The sequence below is a fragment of the Poecilia formosa genome, unplaced genomic scaffold (assembly GCF_000485575.1).
Source record: "Poecilia formosa unplaced genomic scaffold, Poecilia_formosa-5.1.2 Scaffold61, whole genome shotgun sequence".
Taxonomy (NCBI): Eukaryota; Metazoa; Chordata; class Actinopteri; order Cyprinodontiformes; family Poeciliidae; genus Poecilia; species Poecilia formosa.
In genome coordinates this window covers 99,675-118,029 of record NW_006800000.1, presented here as the reverse complement: position 1 = coordinate 118,029, position 18,355 = coordinate 99,675, and the positions used below count along the sequence as shown (strand labels likewise).

The 18,355-nt window shown below is 38.5% G+C and overlaps 2 protein-coding genes across 4 annotated transcripts in view; both read right to left on the bottom strand.

Annotated features, from left to right (window-relative positions):
* The window catches only part of tmem276b (transmembrane protein 276b), a 12,641-nt gene extending 11,692 nt beyond the window's left edge, over positions 1-949 (bottom strand). Inside the window, exon 1 of the mRNA XM_007554012.2 lies at positions 229-949. Coding sequence (XP_007554074.1) covers positions 229-607 — 379 coding nt within the window. The 5' untranslated portion in view covers positions 608-949. The remainder of the gene's footprint in view (positions 1-228) is intronic.
* Positions 950-4,284: 3,335 nt separating this feature from the next.
* slc39a13 (solute carrier family 39 member 13) lies at positions 4,285-17,526 on the bottom strand. 3 transcript variants are annotated; one of them, XM_016672492.1, is made up of 11 exons: positions 17,093-17,526; positions 15,804-15,868; positions 13,309-13,674; positions 11,249-11,356; positions 10,872-11,014; positions 9,222-9,335; positions 7,649-7,738; positions 6,552-6,602; positions 6,275-6,401; positions 6,071-6,170; positions 4,285-5,181 (listed from the first exon to the last, which is right to left on the bottom strand). In XM_016672492.1, exons 1-11 carry the CDS (start codon positions 17,458-17,460, stop codon positions 5,106-5,108), a joined length of 1,608 nt encoding a protein of 535 aa, XP_016527978.1. In that variant the 5' UTR covers positions 17,461-17,526; the 3' UTR covers positions 4,285-5,105. The 3 variants fall into 3 exon arrangements, with proteins under 3 accessions (XP_016527978.1, XP_007554073.2, XP_007554071.1); XM_007554011.2 differs by having other exon boundaries at positions 6,269-6,401; positions 17,093-17,519; XM_007554009.2 differs by lacking the exon at positions 15,804-15,868 and having other exon boundaries at positions 6,269-6,401; positions 17,093-17,176.
* Positions 17,527-18,355: the final 829 nt, after the last annotated feature.

Here is an 18,355-nt window from a genome sequence, read left to right as displayed (position 1 = left end):
AGTGAAAAAGGTTCTGATTCTGCAACAGTATGATTCTTTCAGCACCACGGACAGAGGACGATCACGACACGGAAAATTGCCAAGTATATAACATTTCAACGCGGAAACCCATTACTGTATGATGCGTCTGGATTGTTCTGCTTCATGTCAGCTTAGGTGTGAGCTCATCGCCGAGAATCACGGCCTGCTGCACATCAGCAGCCAGGTCTCCATCCCCCCTCTGTTTACCTTTGTAAATAAGGTCCTCGGTCTCCAGGTCGAATCCTTCCCGGTGACACTTCCTCCAAAGCCCGGAGACGGTAGAGTTGAACTGTCGGCTGCAGTGGGACTCCATTGAAGACGACGCGGGCAGAAAGTGCCGCTTCCCCCTAACGAGAGGAGCAGCATCTGGGCCGGTTTTTGGAGGCATCTGGAGGGGGAGGTTGTGGTTTGAAATGTAGATGTAACCGGGGTCGTTCCGCTTGTTGGCATAGTTTTTGCACCTCTCTCGGTGTCTCCTGGCGTCGGTCTCGTACCAGTAGTCGGTGCAGATCGCCATGGCGAGGAGACCCAGCGCGCAAAAAGCCAAGAAAAGCCCAGCGCTGGTTAATATTTTCATAGCGGCCATCTTCCTTTGCTCGGTGGAGAGCCCAAACAGTGGCAAGAAGGTTCCTCCGTGGCCGTGGTGGTGATGGTTTTGGCTGGTACCGGCGTGAAGCAATTCACGACGGCACTCAGAGCTTCCTGCAGTCCTTCGCCGGGAGCATGATGCTGCAAGGCCGTAACGGGGTGGACGGGATGCTGCGGTCTATTGTTGTGGTGCCCGGTGCATGAAACGTTGTTCCCACCATCTGTTATGGTACAGGAGGAGGAGAGGGGATGGATGGCGACCAACGCTGTGAGGAGGAGGCAGGGGAGGTGATGTAGTTGCGCTGTCTCTCCTCCAGGTTGCTGAGGGATGGGGAGCAGACAGAAATATGTTCTCCTTTTGAGGGGGTGGAGTGGTAACTATTAGTTATGCGTCGATGAGCGTCTTTTTCACTTTTGTAAATGTATAAAACCGATGTGTAAGTGTGGTTTTGCGTTTAAACCTATTTTGGAAATGAATGGTAACGCAGTAAATAGCAGAAAAACAAATGTAATTTATTTCCTTCAAATCATCTGTGATTATTTTACACCGTTTTTGTATTAAAAAAACGCTTTCATTTTGATGACGGAAACAAAGAAAAAACTGTATGATTTAAAACGCCTTTCAGAAGCATAGAAGCTACATTTCTCATTCTAAGTTTGTGCTTTCTGTTTTCAGGGTGGAATGATTATATAAAAAACTTTGATAGATTTTAAAAATTTAAAATGTGTGCACACGTTGTATTGAGTATTCTCTCCCAAAATACTTTTTAGGTAAAATGTCCAACCTTGGCAAGTTGCTCCTCCAGCACACAGTTTTTCATCAGCTCTGTTTGGATTTACCTCTCAAATAAATTAAGTTTATCTATTTTTTTTATAATCTTAGTGGGAGCATGTTGACATTAAATAGAAGCAGCCCCAGAATTGAACCGTGGGGTACCCCACGTCATCTGACTTTTGCCTTAATGCAACAATTTGCAATTGTAGATAAAATAAATTTATGAGCCAATTAGAACTAAAAAGCCTTGTAAAACCTAATTTAAATGACAGTCTGAAAATACAAGTTTGTCTCAAGATTCTGTAAATGACGTTAAAAAATAGTCCTGCAAAAAGTTCTTCATGCCAATGTCCATTTTTTTCAATTTCCCTCCATCTTTATGTATACTGTCAAAATTGCAGAGAGATACATTATTATACATTCACACTCAATTTCATATTTACAACTCTGGAGTACTTGCAAATAATGAATATCATTTATTATTTTTTGGCTTTTTTTTTCATTTTACAACCAACCACTTTATAGTATTTTATGATATTTTATCATATATAATAACACAAAGGAAAACATAATTTAGAAAGGTTATTGATAAAATTATTTACAAATGAAAACATCGGAAAAGTTCAGCATGCATCAACCTCTTTTACAAGCAGGACAAGACCTTCAGAAGTTACATAGTAGTAAATGTACCTGAGTAAAAGTTATTCTCAGAAATAAAGCCACTTTGCAAAGGAGGCGGAGAAAAACATTGAACTTTATGAAGAATGATATATATATATATTTTGTTTTTTTTTCACTACATACTGTCACAAGACATGTAATTTAAGTATTTCAGAATGTTTTAAAGCAGGGTATTGTTATATAAACAATATCAACAATATCCAAGAATTGAATGTATCACACAGCACAGCTCAACTTACAGGAAGAGTACAGTGAGACTTCCTACTGACCAGACGTAGACACCCATGTAACTGAGAAACAAGAAAGACTCATGGGAACTCTGGAGAAACTGCAGACAGTAAATGACCAGTATATGACTTGTGGCTTTATTTGATCAAAATGCCAAGTAAAGTAACACTTTATGAAATGTCTTTCCACACTTATTGATTTTTGTATTTGTGGATTATTTTTGAAGACTTCACTTTAAGTTATGCACTGTGTACATAAGATTCCAATAAATAGATTGAAGTTTGTGTTTGTAATAGTAGAAAATGTGAAACGGTTCAAGAGATACCAAACTTTTTTTCATGGGATTGTAACAAGAGTTGTTTACAGAATTTCAGTGGTGGGCAGCCAGCCGGGTGCGGTCAGTGCAGACAGTTTGGTGGATTTTAAATGTTTATTTTTTTTGCGTTATTTTGCCAAAGTTAACCTTTATCGACCCCCTCTCATAGCTTGTCTGATTTGATGTAATATAACTGAATGTAGACTAGCTTAAACTATTGTCTTATGAATTTATGCAAATATATTTTACCAAAAGTTGACTCATCCATCCTTCAATCTGAACAGTGAGTCAATCGGTATCTGGAGATTTAATTCTCTGTATGTTCATGTCTTTGTGGTATGGTTACAAGTAGCTAAATGTTCATGTTTGCAGAAACCTACAGGATCCTGCAGATGAATGGGTTTAATGGTTTACCGTACTCCTGGTCGACGCTTTGCTCATGGCTTACGCAAGCCGACTGTGTCCCTGTGTCACATCGATGTAAATCTGAATCCAGGACTTTTAATTCTTAGAGTAAATGGTGACATAAGAACGGGAATGTACCATCTGCCTCTGCGTTTACGGTTTTCTGCTCTAGGTCTCCCACTGCAGTGCAAGCGGTGATAGTTGTTTTTATGTGCTGTGACTGAAGAAGGCTCCCACAGACATTAAGCTGCTCAAAGCCTGATGACTAAGGAAGGCGACCTGCTGCTGAGTCGTTATGGCATTATAAGCTTGCCAGATACACTGCTGAAACTGGAAATGTGTGAACACAGAGTCATTGCCCCCTCCCCCCTGCTTCCATATGACAATTTATCACCCTTTGCAGTAGGATTATTCTAACGGTGAACATGTTAATGCAGAAAGGTCCATGTGACACCATGAGCTATCCCTGTGTATCTTTATGCAAATCCAACCATATATTTTTCCAAACTCAGTCATTGTAGAGTAAAAGGAGACACTGCTCATCTTAAGCTACAAACAGGAAAGAGACAACCCAGAGCCTGGACAGGTCACCAGTCTATTACAGGGCAAATAACCTCACATGCACACACTTGCACCTCAGGGCAATTTTGAATGAGCTGCTAACGTTGTGGGTGGTGGGAGAAAGCTGGTGTTCATGCATGCACAGCAGGAACATGCAAACTGCATACAGACAGGAACCCATCAATAAATACTAGACTTAAATTCTGCCATCTGTTCAATTAATTGTACCTAATTGTTGGGTCCCAGAATACTAATGCTGACATTCCATGATTTTGAAGTTATTAGTATTTTCAGAGGGGCTTTCAACTATAAATATGAATGTTTGCTATGAATTTACTTAACATATTTCTATATCAAAACCATTCTGTAAAATGGATGGCTGGAGAAAAAAAAAGAAAAAAAAAGAATGGATTGATAAAGACATGGAAGAACATCTGAAGAGAGATTGAGAAATGGACAAATGAATAGACAGCTCAATGAATGATGGATAAAATAACAGATGAAGGAATTGAAGGAAATATGGATGGAAAGTTAAGGCATTGGAAAAGGAAATAAAGTCAGTAAGAGATCTTGTTTTTAGTATTATTTTTATCTGGACCTGTAAAAGTTGTTTTTTTTCCCCCCCTGAATTTCATATTTTTTAAACTGCAGGAACCCTGCAGTGATTTGCATCACATTTTCCTCAAAATATAAAAACCAATCCCTTTGATACAGTTGTCTATAATTTAAAGTTTATTTCTTCAAAAGTCTTTTAAAACATGTACCATCCCCCGTTTTCAACTTTCTAAAAGCTATCTTTTGTCTCTCAGAAATAGCTAGCAATAAAAATTAAATGAAATTTAAGTTTTAGCAAATAACATCAATGTATTGTCATTAAATGTTACTACAAGCACTTCCTCTTGATGAATGCTGTGTGAGGAGCTCAAGCTGCTCAAAATGTGCAGGTTACACTGTATGTGAAAGGCAAACAGATAAAAGTTCTTTGGTAGAAAATAATACAACACAAGACAAGCGGGAGTGATTAAACTGTTTTCAATTTCAATAAATATTCAGAAGCTACATAAAAACTGATAGCAAACAGGACTAACAGAACAACATCTAAAAAAAAAAACATCAGACGAACTTCTGCTCTGCTAGAAACAGGGAACCAGAGTTTTTATGTTAGTTATGAGATTGTACGTCGCGTGTACCTGGCTGTAAATGTATGTGCAAAGCATCGTGATTGTCTTAAAAAACAACAACAATTTGGTAACAGATTTCCAAACAGACCTTTTCCTGATTCTGGATAATCAAGTACAGCACATTTCAAAGTGTCCAAGTACTAGCGTCCTGTCTTCTGATCACGACAGTCTTCCTTTCAGTCATCCCTAAATAAAGTGCTGCTCCTCGTCAGATATTTGCTTTAGTGTTTCCTTGGCTATGACGCCAGAAATCTCCTTGTCAGTATATTTCTGTGAATAAGAGGATGGTGGGGAAGTCGGTTCCTCTCCAGTAGTAGTGTTTAAGGCAAAAGAGTGTTCTCCTCCCACGTCACTCCACGATGGCTGAGAGCAAAGCCATGGTGCCCACCCCACAGAAGATGAGCAGTATTTGTAACAAGGAATGTCTGAAAAAAACAAAACAGATTTAGAAAGGTTTGTGGACTCATTTTTTTTAAACATTAAATAACTACCATATTTTCCAGACTATAAATCACACTATTTTTCATAGTTTGGCTGATTTATAGTCTTGTGTGTGTTTTTTTCTCTACATGACACATTTTTTAACTGATGATTACATGTTAATTCGTACTGACAGACATGAGCCAAGGGTTAAACATTACAGTCTGCAGCTGAGAGGAAAGCTAAACATGTGCTGAAGGAAAGATGGCCTGAGATGGAGGAACTAGTCCAGAGTTAGGTACTTGAAGAACGTCTCCCCGCCCCAGTAGTTGCCAAGAAGATGAATAAAAATGACTTTGAAGGAGGAATCCCTAGTGTTACTGCTTTATGCAACACAACTGCTGCTCTATAACCCCGGATTCACATTGGATGCTCCTCTCCACGGGCAAAGAGCACAGTGGAGTTGTTCCTGACCACCCCGATTTAGAGAATGGACCTTGGTAAGTCAGAAACTGCCAGCAGACTTTCAAGTCATGATTAAAGGTTTCCATGAGTACATTGAAAAGCAGGTAACTGAACTGGATCATCGACATGGAAAAGGCCTCCCTCACGTTTGACAAGGCTTAAATAAGTGTCTCCAGCTGTGTAAAAGAGTAATTTATCTCGAAATAGAAACTGGACTGAAATGTGTGACAAAAACACAAACATGGTCTTAATCTAAAGAAAAACTGCATCTCAAAAGCACAAAAAAACACTGATTAAGATAAAATCTGGTTCCTTGAGGGCTAAATATAAAGAAATGAATAAGGGATTACTAAAAAAAAATTTGGACACCTCTGTACACCTGATGGATTTGTTGTATTTGGACCTACAGGCTTATAAGTTCGTATTTACCTTAAACTAGACTCCTGTAGCAGGTCAGGCACAACATTAACCAAGGCAATGTAGAGGAAACCCCCCGCAGTGAAGGGCAGAATCCAGCTGGAGGAGTTTCCTTCAAAAACAACGAAAATCTTCATGAGTAACTAACCAAATTTACACAATTCCCAGCTCATAGCAAATTTTGCTGCATGTAAAATGATCTTCCACTACCTGCACCTTTGGGCGACTGAGCACAGAGGGCAAAACAAGCTCCTAAGACCCCAACCAAAGATGTAGACAGCTGCATCCGGGCGGCACTCCAGCGATCGAACCCGGCTCGCAGCAGAATGGCAAAGTCTCCCACCTGTGGAGGATGACATTTCTCTCAACACAGAAAAAGCTAAACAACAACTGTGTTTACAAAGACTCTAGGAGACAGATATGTCATAAAGCTCCAAGATATGCAAACAATTTATTTCCTAATGAAAACATTGAAGAACTGTTATAATCTCACCTCGTGAGGGATTTCGTGAAGCAGGATAGCAAAGGTGGTGAGGAATCCAACCTGGGAGGCAGAAAAAAAGGCAGGAGCAAAGTGATTTATACACAACAGAAAGTCTGTTTCTTGTAACACAGTAGAATAATGAGAAAATGCCTCAAATGTTAAAAAAGTAAAACAAGGTAGAAGGTTAATTTGTATAATTTAGCTTAAACCATTCGTAGCTAATTTTGTAGCACAAAAGGCCAACATAACAAAAGACAAACATAAATAAAGATAAGAGTTTAGAAAGTGTATAGCTGTAAGTCCTTTATTTATATTTAACTAAAAAAAACATATTTTTTGTTTAATTTATTTCATTTGCATATTTCAACAAGACAACTGTGACAAACACAACACGAGTAAACCAAAAAATGTTGGTAAAGTCTCGCATGCGCATGTTTGAAATATCTAGTCAACTTCCTTTCTGGCACAATGATCAATTCTTCATGCTGTTAACCTTCTGTCTCTCCAGCTGGACTCATGTCCCAGAACTGCAGATACACGGTAACCTACTGAAGCGGTACAAATCCATGTTTCTGGAGTTTAAAATGTACCTCTTAAAAAAGCTTGCATCGCAAAAAAAGAAACGGACAGAATATGAATATCTTTGAGTCTATAAACTCGATTGCTCAGTCGATGAGCTTTATAATTAGATGGCCAGGTTTATAACAGCTTAAATGAACATGACTTACAGTAATGCCTTTCATCTTTTTTATTATTTTGCGACATTAGATCAATTTGGACCTTTTCCCACATCAGTCATTGGCATCGTTATTCACCTCTTTAGTCAGTCAGATTGGAGCACATTTTTACTCCACACACAGTGAGGTTCTCCAAACTTTCACAGCTAGTTAGTGTCTTTTTCTTTGTGTGCACTTTCTGCACTAATGACCAACTTATGACTTTTCAGCATCAGCTCCTTTTTGGATTATTTGACCTAGGGTAATGAAGCCGCCTCTCCCACACACAAATGCATATAAAATAAATAAACCTGGCGAGCTTTTGAGCTGACACCGCTTGAAATGGGAACATTTACAAGGGTGATGAAACACCGTGAAATAAAATCCTACCTTCTTGCTCACTGAGAAGCTCCCAGCTACTGCCAGTCCATGAGTGAAGTTATCAATGCAGTTGGCCAGAAGGTTCAGGTATCCACTTGTCTGTAACAAATGTATCGAAAACTGTCTAATTTAAAGAAATTTTTTTTTTTTAGCATTTTCTCTTTAGTACCCCACGCTAAGAATCTGCCTAAAATGCGGTTTTAAACATATCTTGAATACTCACAAAAAACACTTACTCATCTTTTTACATGATGGATTAATTATTAATTGTCTTTAGCCACATTCTCAGGCTAAGCTGTATCACCACATGCCTGATTACTACCTGGCCTGTACTTTCAGAACCTGTCTGACCAAATGAAGCAGGCAACAAAATGTACAAACCAACATGTAACATGCCATGCCTTGCCCTAAAATAAAATCAAGAAAATATTTTTGAAACGTGTAATTAACACTCTGGAAAGAGTTACAAAATCATTTCTAAGGTTTTGGGACTCCACCGACCAACAATGACAGTGATTGTCCTCACATGGAGAAAACATGGGGCAAAGGTCAACCTTGACCAGCCAATCAAAATCAGACAGTATGAACAACCAACCAAAGACTTCACAAAGCAACCTTTTTGAGACACTAAGGAACCCACTAGCCTCAGCTAAAATCTGTGCTCATAAAAATGGCAAAGATGGCATCCATGAAATTGCTAATCAGAATAAACTTGACACTCATTTCACATTTACCAGAACTTATTTCTGACTAATAACTTTTGGAAAAATATTATCTAAAATGATGAGATGTGTTTTTTTTTGTTTTTTTTTTTGGAAAGTGTGTACCTCTACGTGGACTAAAGAATTTAAAATACAAAAAAAACCCTCCTGCCTATAGTCAAGCATGGAGGTGTAAGAGTGATGGGTTGGAGCTGCTCTGTTGCTTCAATGACTGCTGTTAAAATGTGCTGCCTTCACTCATTGACCTTTTTAACTTTGTTAATACAGGACACTGATCTAAAATTTATTTTCCGTCACCGAATGATGCAAGAGAATGAAAGTTTTATAGTCGCCTAGTCAAAATCAGAACTTAAATCCGATTCAGAAGCTGTTTATTTAAAAAAAAAATCCTGATATGGCTGAATTAAAAATACTCTGCAAAGAAAAGTGGGGAAAATTATTTTAAATCCAAACTGATGTAAAAGACTCATTGTCACCCATTACAAATTTTCGATGTCTACTGTAGTTTAAAAAAAAAAGCAGCAAATAGATACTAAGAGTTTAGTGGGGAAGGTGGCTTTGGCAGCTTTTTTCTCCTTAAAATATGGAAAAACATCATTTGACATCTTCATTTTGTATTCACTGATGTTATTCGTCTCGTACATAAAAATTTATTTTATGATCTGACATATTTAAAAAATTTGTAAGAGGGGAAATAGTTTTTTATTGCCTGTACTTTCATATTGCTGTTTGGTCAGGCAAAAATAATTAATAAATACAAGCATCTTATATAAGCAACCCACATCAAAGTTAACTGTTTATCCCTACTGTTGCCCCATTTTTCGTCATATTCTGGGATATGCTTTGGTTGTCAGCATTACCTTAATTTTCTCTGAGCTGTCTTGCAGACTCTGTAGCTTGGAGGATTTCCATGACTCAGCATGGTGTCCGTTTCTGAGTGATGCCTCCGTTTTGACGCCGAAAGCTGAACTTGACTGTGGAGAGAAAAGAAAAAAAAAAAACGCTTAACTTTTATAACACGTGCGCTCATCAAAAAAACTCGGAGAGAAAGTCCTCCCAGTAGAATCGTAAAGCTCCCAGCGTAACCAGTCAAATAAAAACTGCAGTTCAGTGGGAATCTAAATACTGCAAAGCAGCACACAGTTTGCTTATGGTCGCTTTTGATGTGCATTACAAGGACTCAGCCATCACATTTATTACTTGCTAGCGCCTCTGTTTTCTGAGAATAGCCAACTTCCCTGTTCCATCATTTAGAAACCACGTATGTTGTCATTTGGACTGAAGCTCAAATAAAGCGAGAAGGAAATAACCTGCGGTCCTCCGGTTGCCACAAGGAAATGTTTGCTCCATCTCAGTGACTGAAGCATGAGGAAGTAATGAAGTGTGATGAATTTTACGGCTATTAATGACCTCCAAGAGACGGGAGCTAAATTTCCAATCTAGAGCGCTGTGCAAGTTTTGTGTAAAAACGATGCATCGATGCAAAACACCGGCATGATTCGCTGCAAAAATATATTCACCTTGTTACTGTTCTTGCAACGCTCAACGTTTTAGGAGAGCACACTGTTAGCTTCCCCTTTTTGCTGTAAATCTCTGCCCATGTCTATTGTTGCCTCTGCCTAAAAGCGGTGTTCTCCTGTGGACAGCGAAATGGGTGAAGCAGCTGCTTCATCCCCTGAACTAAAAATAGACACAAGGAGAGGAGCTGAGACGTGGATTCCAATCTTCTCCCTCACTGGCATTAGACAGACATGATGGAACGTGTATTCTGCCTCTACAAACATACAGAACAAGGCTTCTTTTGTTTTTGTTTTTTTTTACAGAGCTAGCATTAACTATTTTACTTTATAGACGTAGCATAAAATGTGCATAAAATGCATACACTTTAATAATGAATACGGCCATGCTTTTATGTATATTAAACATGGCATCTCATCTCTGTGTGAGAAACCAAATACAAATATGAACAGCTGTTTCAAATCCATGAGCTGCAAATACAGTATCTTTGAGGGTTAAGTGGCTCTTTGATAAATGCACTTCTTTTGCTTTTAGCCTTTGACTGGATGACAGGATTGAAGTAGATGATTCACCTGGGTAAATATACACACAGAGTGAGCAGTCAGGCACAATAGAAGAGTACAAAACGCTGGCACTGAGAACATAGGAGCAGCCTGGCCATATCCATCTGCAATACTATCCTAAAGAAAAAAATGAAAAGCTGCTTTGCTTATTTTTAAGAAGGCAGGAGGCTAAACATGAAACCGACACTTTCTTTTTGCATAATTTATAAGGCAGGCAAGAAAATCAATAGGGATTTCTTCCCAAATGTGTAGCTGCTGCTGTAAACTCCCGGGTGTGCTGCGGGTCATCTGATACAACAGTCGTCAAAACACAACTGACAGATGTGCAGACTAAGCATCGAAGCATCTGCACAGAGAGCGCCAACAAAAGGAAATAAGCGAAGGCTTGCATCGACATGCGAGACAGAAAGAAATAACAGAAATACTTACAGACAGGTTAAAATTCAGGTCTGAATTTGGGGGGTCGTCCTCGAGGCCGTCTACATCTGGAAACATTTTCTCCAGCAGGTGAAAGGCAAACAGACCAATGAGTACCCACAAGCCCTGGGTCACGTAGTGGTTGTGTTTACTAGCTGGAAAGACAGCACAGACTGTAAATATGTGGGCATGAGATGTACACTAGAGATCTGGTGATGCAGCCAACACGCTGCTTCTAAAAACTGCCACAGACCTGAATGAAGGAACGTATAAATGCTATTTTCTTTCTTTAATGAACCAGTCTTTTTTTTCTTTTATTATTCTCTTACAAGAGGGATTCCTTGTTAGAGCATGAATATATTTATGAAAGCTGTGACTCTGAGACCCACCTGGAGGGCCAGAGAGCGCCCACGCTTCGGGAAGGAGGTGAAGGAACACGTCACCAAGGAGACCACCAATAGCAAAGCTCAAGAGCTGCTTCAGCTTCTGGCATCCAGCTGGCAAAGAAACAAGGTACCAATTATGTCAAGGTATGATTAACAACAATCTCCGTGCTGTTTTAGCTTTAAATACAGTTTATGATGAGCTTAAAATACGCGTTTACGGCATTAAAAAAGATTGTGATAAATTAGTGTCTCTTTTCAGCCTGGCTGTTGTCATTTCAACCTATGAGGCACTTAAATGCACAGTAGCATCTCTGGCTCACCATGCATTACCTATAATAACACTTCAAGGAAACTTTAATCTTGGAGTGGCTGCATTTCTCAGCCCTCAGCCTAAAATACTTCTGGAATGCCACATTAGCATGGGTGGGGCCTGTCAAAGCTTTCAGCCCTCTGGTTCACCTCAAGTGACTTTGGTCGGGTCACAGAGAACAAGGAAAGTGTACAGTAGATCATCAGAATCATTTAGAAGCTACAAGTCTGGATTAAACTGGATATATTATTACATGCAGATATTTTCCGCATGCAAACTCATGTTTAGAAGGAATTATCAAGTATCATTAATAACCAAGGATTGCAATAGGTGGTATGTGTATTAATGAAAAAGCAAAGTCTCAAAGAAGCAAATAATTACCAAAGAAAAATATGAATACAAAACTTAAGATAAACTAAACTCATTGGCTCCAGCTGGGCATCAAGTGAAATGTAAACATAAAGCACCATCGTGTTTGAATCTATCCTCACAGAACCAGTACCAAGTTTAAAAGTGTTTCTTTTTTTTTCTATGTTGTTGCACTTGGCAGCTGAAGCTCTTCCCACTCAGAACAGGAAACTCTTTACTGTAGATAGGAATCTTATAAAAAAAGTAAAAAAAAAAAAAAGAAAAAGAAAAGAAAAGAAAAGCTGTGAACTTGCATCATTGGACACTATAATTGTTTAGAAAACATGCAGCTGTGTTCATATTTGGCTTCTGCTGATAGTTCACTTCAAGCTGTGTGCTATAGGAAGGCTTGAAAATTTCAGATGCAGCTGCCTGCTTTCCACCAGAAACATCTGTGGATCCCACTGGAAAAAAAAAAAATCTCTAGTGTGGGGATGAGATTCATCACAAAGCTATCCAACTGTAAAACATGGAGGGGAGAAAGAAAAGAAGAAACCATTTATAGAATCTTACACCTTTAAAAAAAATAGTAGTAATAATCGTGATTAGGAAACATTAAAATCTATGAGTTATTGCAGATTGTCATTTCTGAATAATTGTAGTGGATACGTATGGCTTCTTATAGCAGCTCTATAGCAAAACAGAAGAAACTGAAAAAAAGCTGCTTACTCTGCTTTTTTGACAGATTATCTAAAGTGGTGAACCCGTTCAGAGACACATTAGATGTCTGGATTATATTATTATATTTCTGCAACCATGGATTTCTCATCTTTCAGATGTGTGAACCAGTAGCCCAGTTTACTCCATTTTCTTGCAGTGTTTCCATGTTTACAAAGAAGATAGAAAGAAGAAGTAAACCTGATCATAGTTCCCTCTCCCTCTTGCTACAATCCTTCATATTGTGGCAATATGAAGGACTGCTACAATAGGGGGGAAATTTGGGCTCCTTATAACAGGAGTTCAAAAATCTACTGGATCTGCATGTTAAAAAATATCCCTAACATTGAATAATATAACGGATGCTACAAAAACGCAAACTAAAATCATGCAGGCGTCGCAGCATCCAAACAAGCTAAAGAGAAGCAACAGAACGTCTCAGGAAGATTATTTTACAACATATTTATGCAATTAAATTGATGATAAAAACAGGAACATTTATTTAGGTAGCTACAGACATCTGAATCTGAACACTTCTGCTTTCAAAATTAAAAACGGAATTTCCCAGTTTGGTAAGAACATGGTTCAATCTGAGTTAACGTTGGATTTAAAAAAAACAAAAAGCAGTCGTGAATAATTTGAGCCATGGTTAAGCTGCAGAGTTAGGACTACATATTCCTTATCCTACCTTCAGTTTTGAGGGCAGCTCCTGCTTCAATGGGAACAACAAGCAGAGGGAAAACCCCACTGAGGCCCACAGCGACTGAGCCCACCAGGGACAGGAGCCATACATGTGTGTGTTCACTGGTTAAAAAGTCTGCGACCGCCTGCAGGCCTGGGAGATCATCTGCCAGACTGGGGCCCGGTCCCGCAGCTGTAGCCGTCGCATGAGCCATAGAGGTTTGTGTCATCTTCTGGCTGCTTGATGCTCCCCTGGAGGTGAGCATCAGCAGAGCAGCAGGGACACACAGAGCAGCGACAGCCCAGCTGGGCCTCCAACAGCTTCCACCTTTCATCCGTCTCTCAGCCCAAAAAACACTTGGAGCCCGTGATGCTGTAAGAAGAGAGTAGATATGTCAAAAAAAAAACAAACAAACAAACAAAAACAAATAAATTACTATTTCAAATGTCTAAATCTTCTGCATTCACTGAAGGCAAAAAAAAAAAAAAGAAAAGATAGCAATCAATAAGTAAAAAGAAAATAAATAATTTGTTAGGTTGCAAATGAATTAAACTGTAGTTCTTAGTGAATTTAGATGTTTAAAAATGTATGACTGCAGTAGAAATTCTGGGCACATAAAAAAGCAAAAGCAGTTTCTCATTTCAACAATCGCCTTGATGCTGTGCTTTGAACGCTCTGCAGGTGTACGTCCACAGAGCCAGATCTCTTTATCGCATTAAAATGCAAACCACTTGTTTGCTGCAGCCAAAAAGAAAAAAAATAAATAAATGAAAAAGATAATATTTTCAGTGAAAATAGCTTCAGCTGGATATCTGATGACATACAAGCCAGGGTTCTGGTTGTTTGCAACAAACTATTGGCTTTTCCAGCAGTACACGCTCGGTGCTCACGGTTTACTTTGACCAGATGAAATCTCAGAGGAATTCAGAGAATGTCAAAGAAAACTACAAGCATGTCTCTGGTTTTGTCATTGATCTGACATGTCTTCCTCTGTCTTTGAAGAGCCTCTTCCACTGAAGAATGTTTTTGCTTTCTTTGTGGCTCTTTTACATCAAACTAGTTGCAAGTACCAGCTACCAAATCTGCCTCCAAATCCCCAGTTTACGAAAGAATAAAATAATAAAAATGGATTCTATCATTTCTACTGAAGTCTCTCGTGTACATTCTGCACCTGCTGAATGTTTCTTATTTCAGAGTTTAGCATCAAATAGTTTTAAGTGAGTTAGTATGGTTGTGAAAATAATTAAAATTTTGAGGTATATTTAAAAATAGTTGACAGAAAAATTTAAGCACACAGTGACATACTAAGGATAAGTGATTGTAATATAACTGAACACATCACAAACTGGTGCAAACTTTCATAAAAGATTAACACGTTAGGTGCTGCCATTTTGTCAAACAGTGTGGTTAAATTTTATACGACATAAATTCTAGGTTTTAGTTTTCATTTAACAAAAGCTGACTTGTCCCATTCCTATTGGTTTTGCCCTATTTAAGGAAGTCATCAAACTTAGGTCAACAACAAACAGATTATATCTACATTTAAAAGTATAGATATAACCTCAGCTTTCAATGGAAGGTGTTTTTTTAATATAGCTGAAAAAAATATGCTTATTGTGAACTTTATTTTTTGCTGTGAATGCTGAAAACAACCGAAATCCACATGACGATTTTCAATGAGTTGAAAGCACAGCAGGAATGCTGCCAGCTAAGCAGATACGTTAATCCATCACTTATTGATCAGAACTGACCCATACTCAGGAGGATCATAACTTCTGAATTATTAAAAATCATTCAACATCAGCTCTTAAATTGGTCAACTGACTGACATTCATAATAGCTTGAATCCACTTGTACCATTCAGTAACATGAAATGCTTTGGGTTGGAAAGAAGAGAGGCTGTCATGCAACATTTAATCTCGAGTGTTATTTAAGAAGGGCATTATGTGATGACACAATGTGTAAAAAGCTATAAAAACATCCCTCGAAATGGATCTTGTTCAAGTGTACTTTTTAAATAGTATAGTAATAGTAAAAGTATATTTGAAAAGGTTCCATTTCAAGGGACGGTTTTACATATTGTGCTGGAATTTGCTTGATTTTTCTGGTTTGTTTTGAGTGGAATAATAGTAAATTAGAGAGCAAATGAACTTAAAACTGTCTTTTTTTTGTGGACATTTTAAATAGTTATGAACAGAAGCTGACCCCAATTTAAATAGTAAATTGTGTTGCATTCCTTGGAGGAAATGATTCTCAAACATTTCACAACAAGTATCACCCTAGCTAATACAGCTTTAGAAGCAACATCATCTTGACAGACATTTTAAACCCCCAACAGCCTTTTTAAATTTTGTTTAGTTTTATCATAAAAACAAACAAAAAACATTTTTTTTCTTCCCACTAGTACTGCTTCATTAGTTGAAATGTTAAGTTTAATTATACTGATGATCTTTTTTGACATAGATGATTATCATTCCCTAGTCTGAAACTGCATAACTTACCGAGATAATCAGTAGAAGTTGGAGCTTCAAGAAGGAAAGTTAGAGGTTTCCCCACCAAACTCAACCTAAAAATCCAAAATGGCAGTCTTGCTTTTAAAACTTGACAGATATGGTATGCAAACGTTTTCTTCACACTTCCGACAGCTTGTAAGTCTTTCACAAACTCTGAACTGTGAACGTCTGTGCATGTAAAACAGCAACTTTAGAAACTCAGTGAAATTGGGGTTGACATCATCCAAGTTACACATTGACAGGTAATTGATATTTAGCACAAGTCAAAGTGGCAATCAACATTTATTGAGTGGTCCATTGTCTGGCTGGGAGTCCCCAAAATTTTACACACAACACTTCCCTTTGAAGAAGATCTGCTTGAACAAGTAATAATTCTGCTTCTTAGTGGTTATGAGGGAACAGGGAAAACTTTTTTTATTATTTAACTATTGCCAAAAATCGTTTCCACTACAAGCACCAATTATCGCACCCTAATATGTTTACACTGCCACGTTTTGATTAGATCACTGCTCTGTCAGTTACCATAACAACCGAATATCGACAAAAACCTCTTTTATTTATTTAATCAGAGCAACAAAATCTGTGCAGTAAAAGACACTTTTGAACTTAATATTGATGGTTTTACCTTCAAAGCATGAATACAATTGACTGCTGTTAGAGAGATATGAGGCAGACAGAAAACTCCAGAAGGAGCAGACTTCCAGACGGACTTCCTCTTGGCAGATGATTATTTATAATTTTTTCCATTACCCATTTCAGGGCGTCTGACCAGCTGAGGTGACTACCTTTAGTTTAACTTATTGGATGTAAAATGAATGCGTGGATTTATCCTATTATTAAATATTACAAACTCCGAAATGTCAAGTCTGGGAGTTAGCGAAAACACGTGGAGTGAATGTTGATTAAAAACAGTTGAGCTGCAGCAGTAACTGAGCTGGAAAAACTTGGGACGCCATTATGCTAAAAGTGACAACAACAACAAAAAAAAGTGAGAAACTAGGTTTGCGATTAATAATATGTAGTAGCCAGCCCTGGGGTCTGCAGCTCAGAGTTAGCAGGCTAACAGCAGCGAGCAGCAGACGGAGGAATGCAGTCGGACACAGTTTGCTAAAGAGATTAGCTCCTCAAGCAGGTAGCCACGTAAGTTTTAACGCTAACAGCGGCTGCTCTCCGACAGCTAGCATCAGTTTCACAAACTTACTGCCATGAAAAACTTGTTGAAGACCTCCCTACCCCAAAAAGTACAATGTGAACAATGACTTATTTTATGTACATACCTTGTGGTTTCGACAGTCTGTGCACCAGTGTGTCCCTGCCATCCAGACCTTGATGAATAGCAGCCTGGGTTCCTGCAGACTCCCAGCTGCTGCTGCTGCTGCTGCGGGGCGGACGGGGACCCACACCGCTGCTCTCCCAAACAGCCACGTATCAGGAACATGAGGGGGAGCACCATGGAGAATACAAACACGAGAGGGGAGTCACAGCGTGGAACCCGCCTCACCAGAGATTGCAGGAAGTAGCCCATCCTCCTAATAGTCCCAAAACTAACACATTGGAAGGGATTGTTTGCGTATTTGACGCAGATACGCATGAAATAATTATTAAAATGAAACTTTCTCTCCTGGAGAAGAGGCACTAAAGGCATAAAGCTGCAGATGTTGCATCATCTACAGTAGCTGGTTTGTTTTGTTCAATACGACCGTAGTGTTTTATGCACTTTATTTATTCTATAATAGTGCTGCTGAATATATGAATTAGCCTCATGAGAAATTTATGACCATGGAAGTAACCAAACTATGCACATTTCTGAGCGGTATCAATGTTTCAAATCACTTTCAGTAGATGGTGGAACTGAAATTTAAACTTGCACGTATACATGACAGTCACTTTTTCCACATTTTAAGCTGCAGCCTTAGATCATATTTTATTTCCTTCCCCAAGCTTTTTATAATAGTTTGATGGAATTCTGGCCCATTCCAGTGTAACCAGGTCAGGTTTGAAAGCGACCTTTCACCCCATGCAAGTCAAGACTCAATCCGCTGTGGATGAAGACACTCTGTAACCAGCTTCAGCCCGTATCTTAAGGCTTTCGCTTTGGTTGCGGGATTAATCTGCACATTTCACATTAAAACATGTCCATCTGAGGACATGTTTTAATCGTATGAAAACTCGACATTTCATTCCTGTTTATAGTTGTGTATATTTTTTGAGTAGATGAATGTTTAAAAAAATATGTTTAAGGAGGTCCACATTTTTCTCTCTCTTATCTTTGATTATTTTTTTTTCCATGTCACACAAAGAAGCAGTGTGTTTGAAGTCTTACCTTACAATGCATTCAAGAAAAATACAAATCAAAATGGGTTTTCATTTAATTGAAATGTTGTAATTTAATCAGAAGTTTGCACAGCAGTGACTTCAAAATCTGAACTTTACCAAATTGCTTAAGGGCATATTAATTTAATCCATCCATCAATTGAGTATACTCACTTACCCTTGCAAGGGCTGGTGGCTTTCTTGAGCAGTCGCTTGGTGAGGAGTAG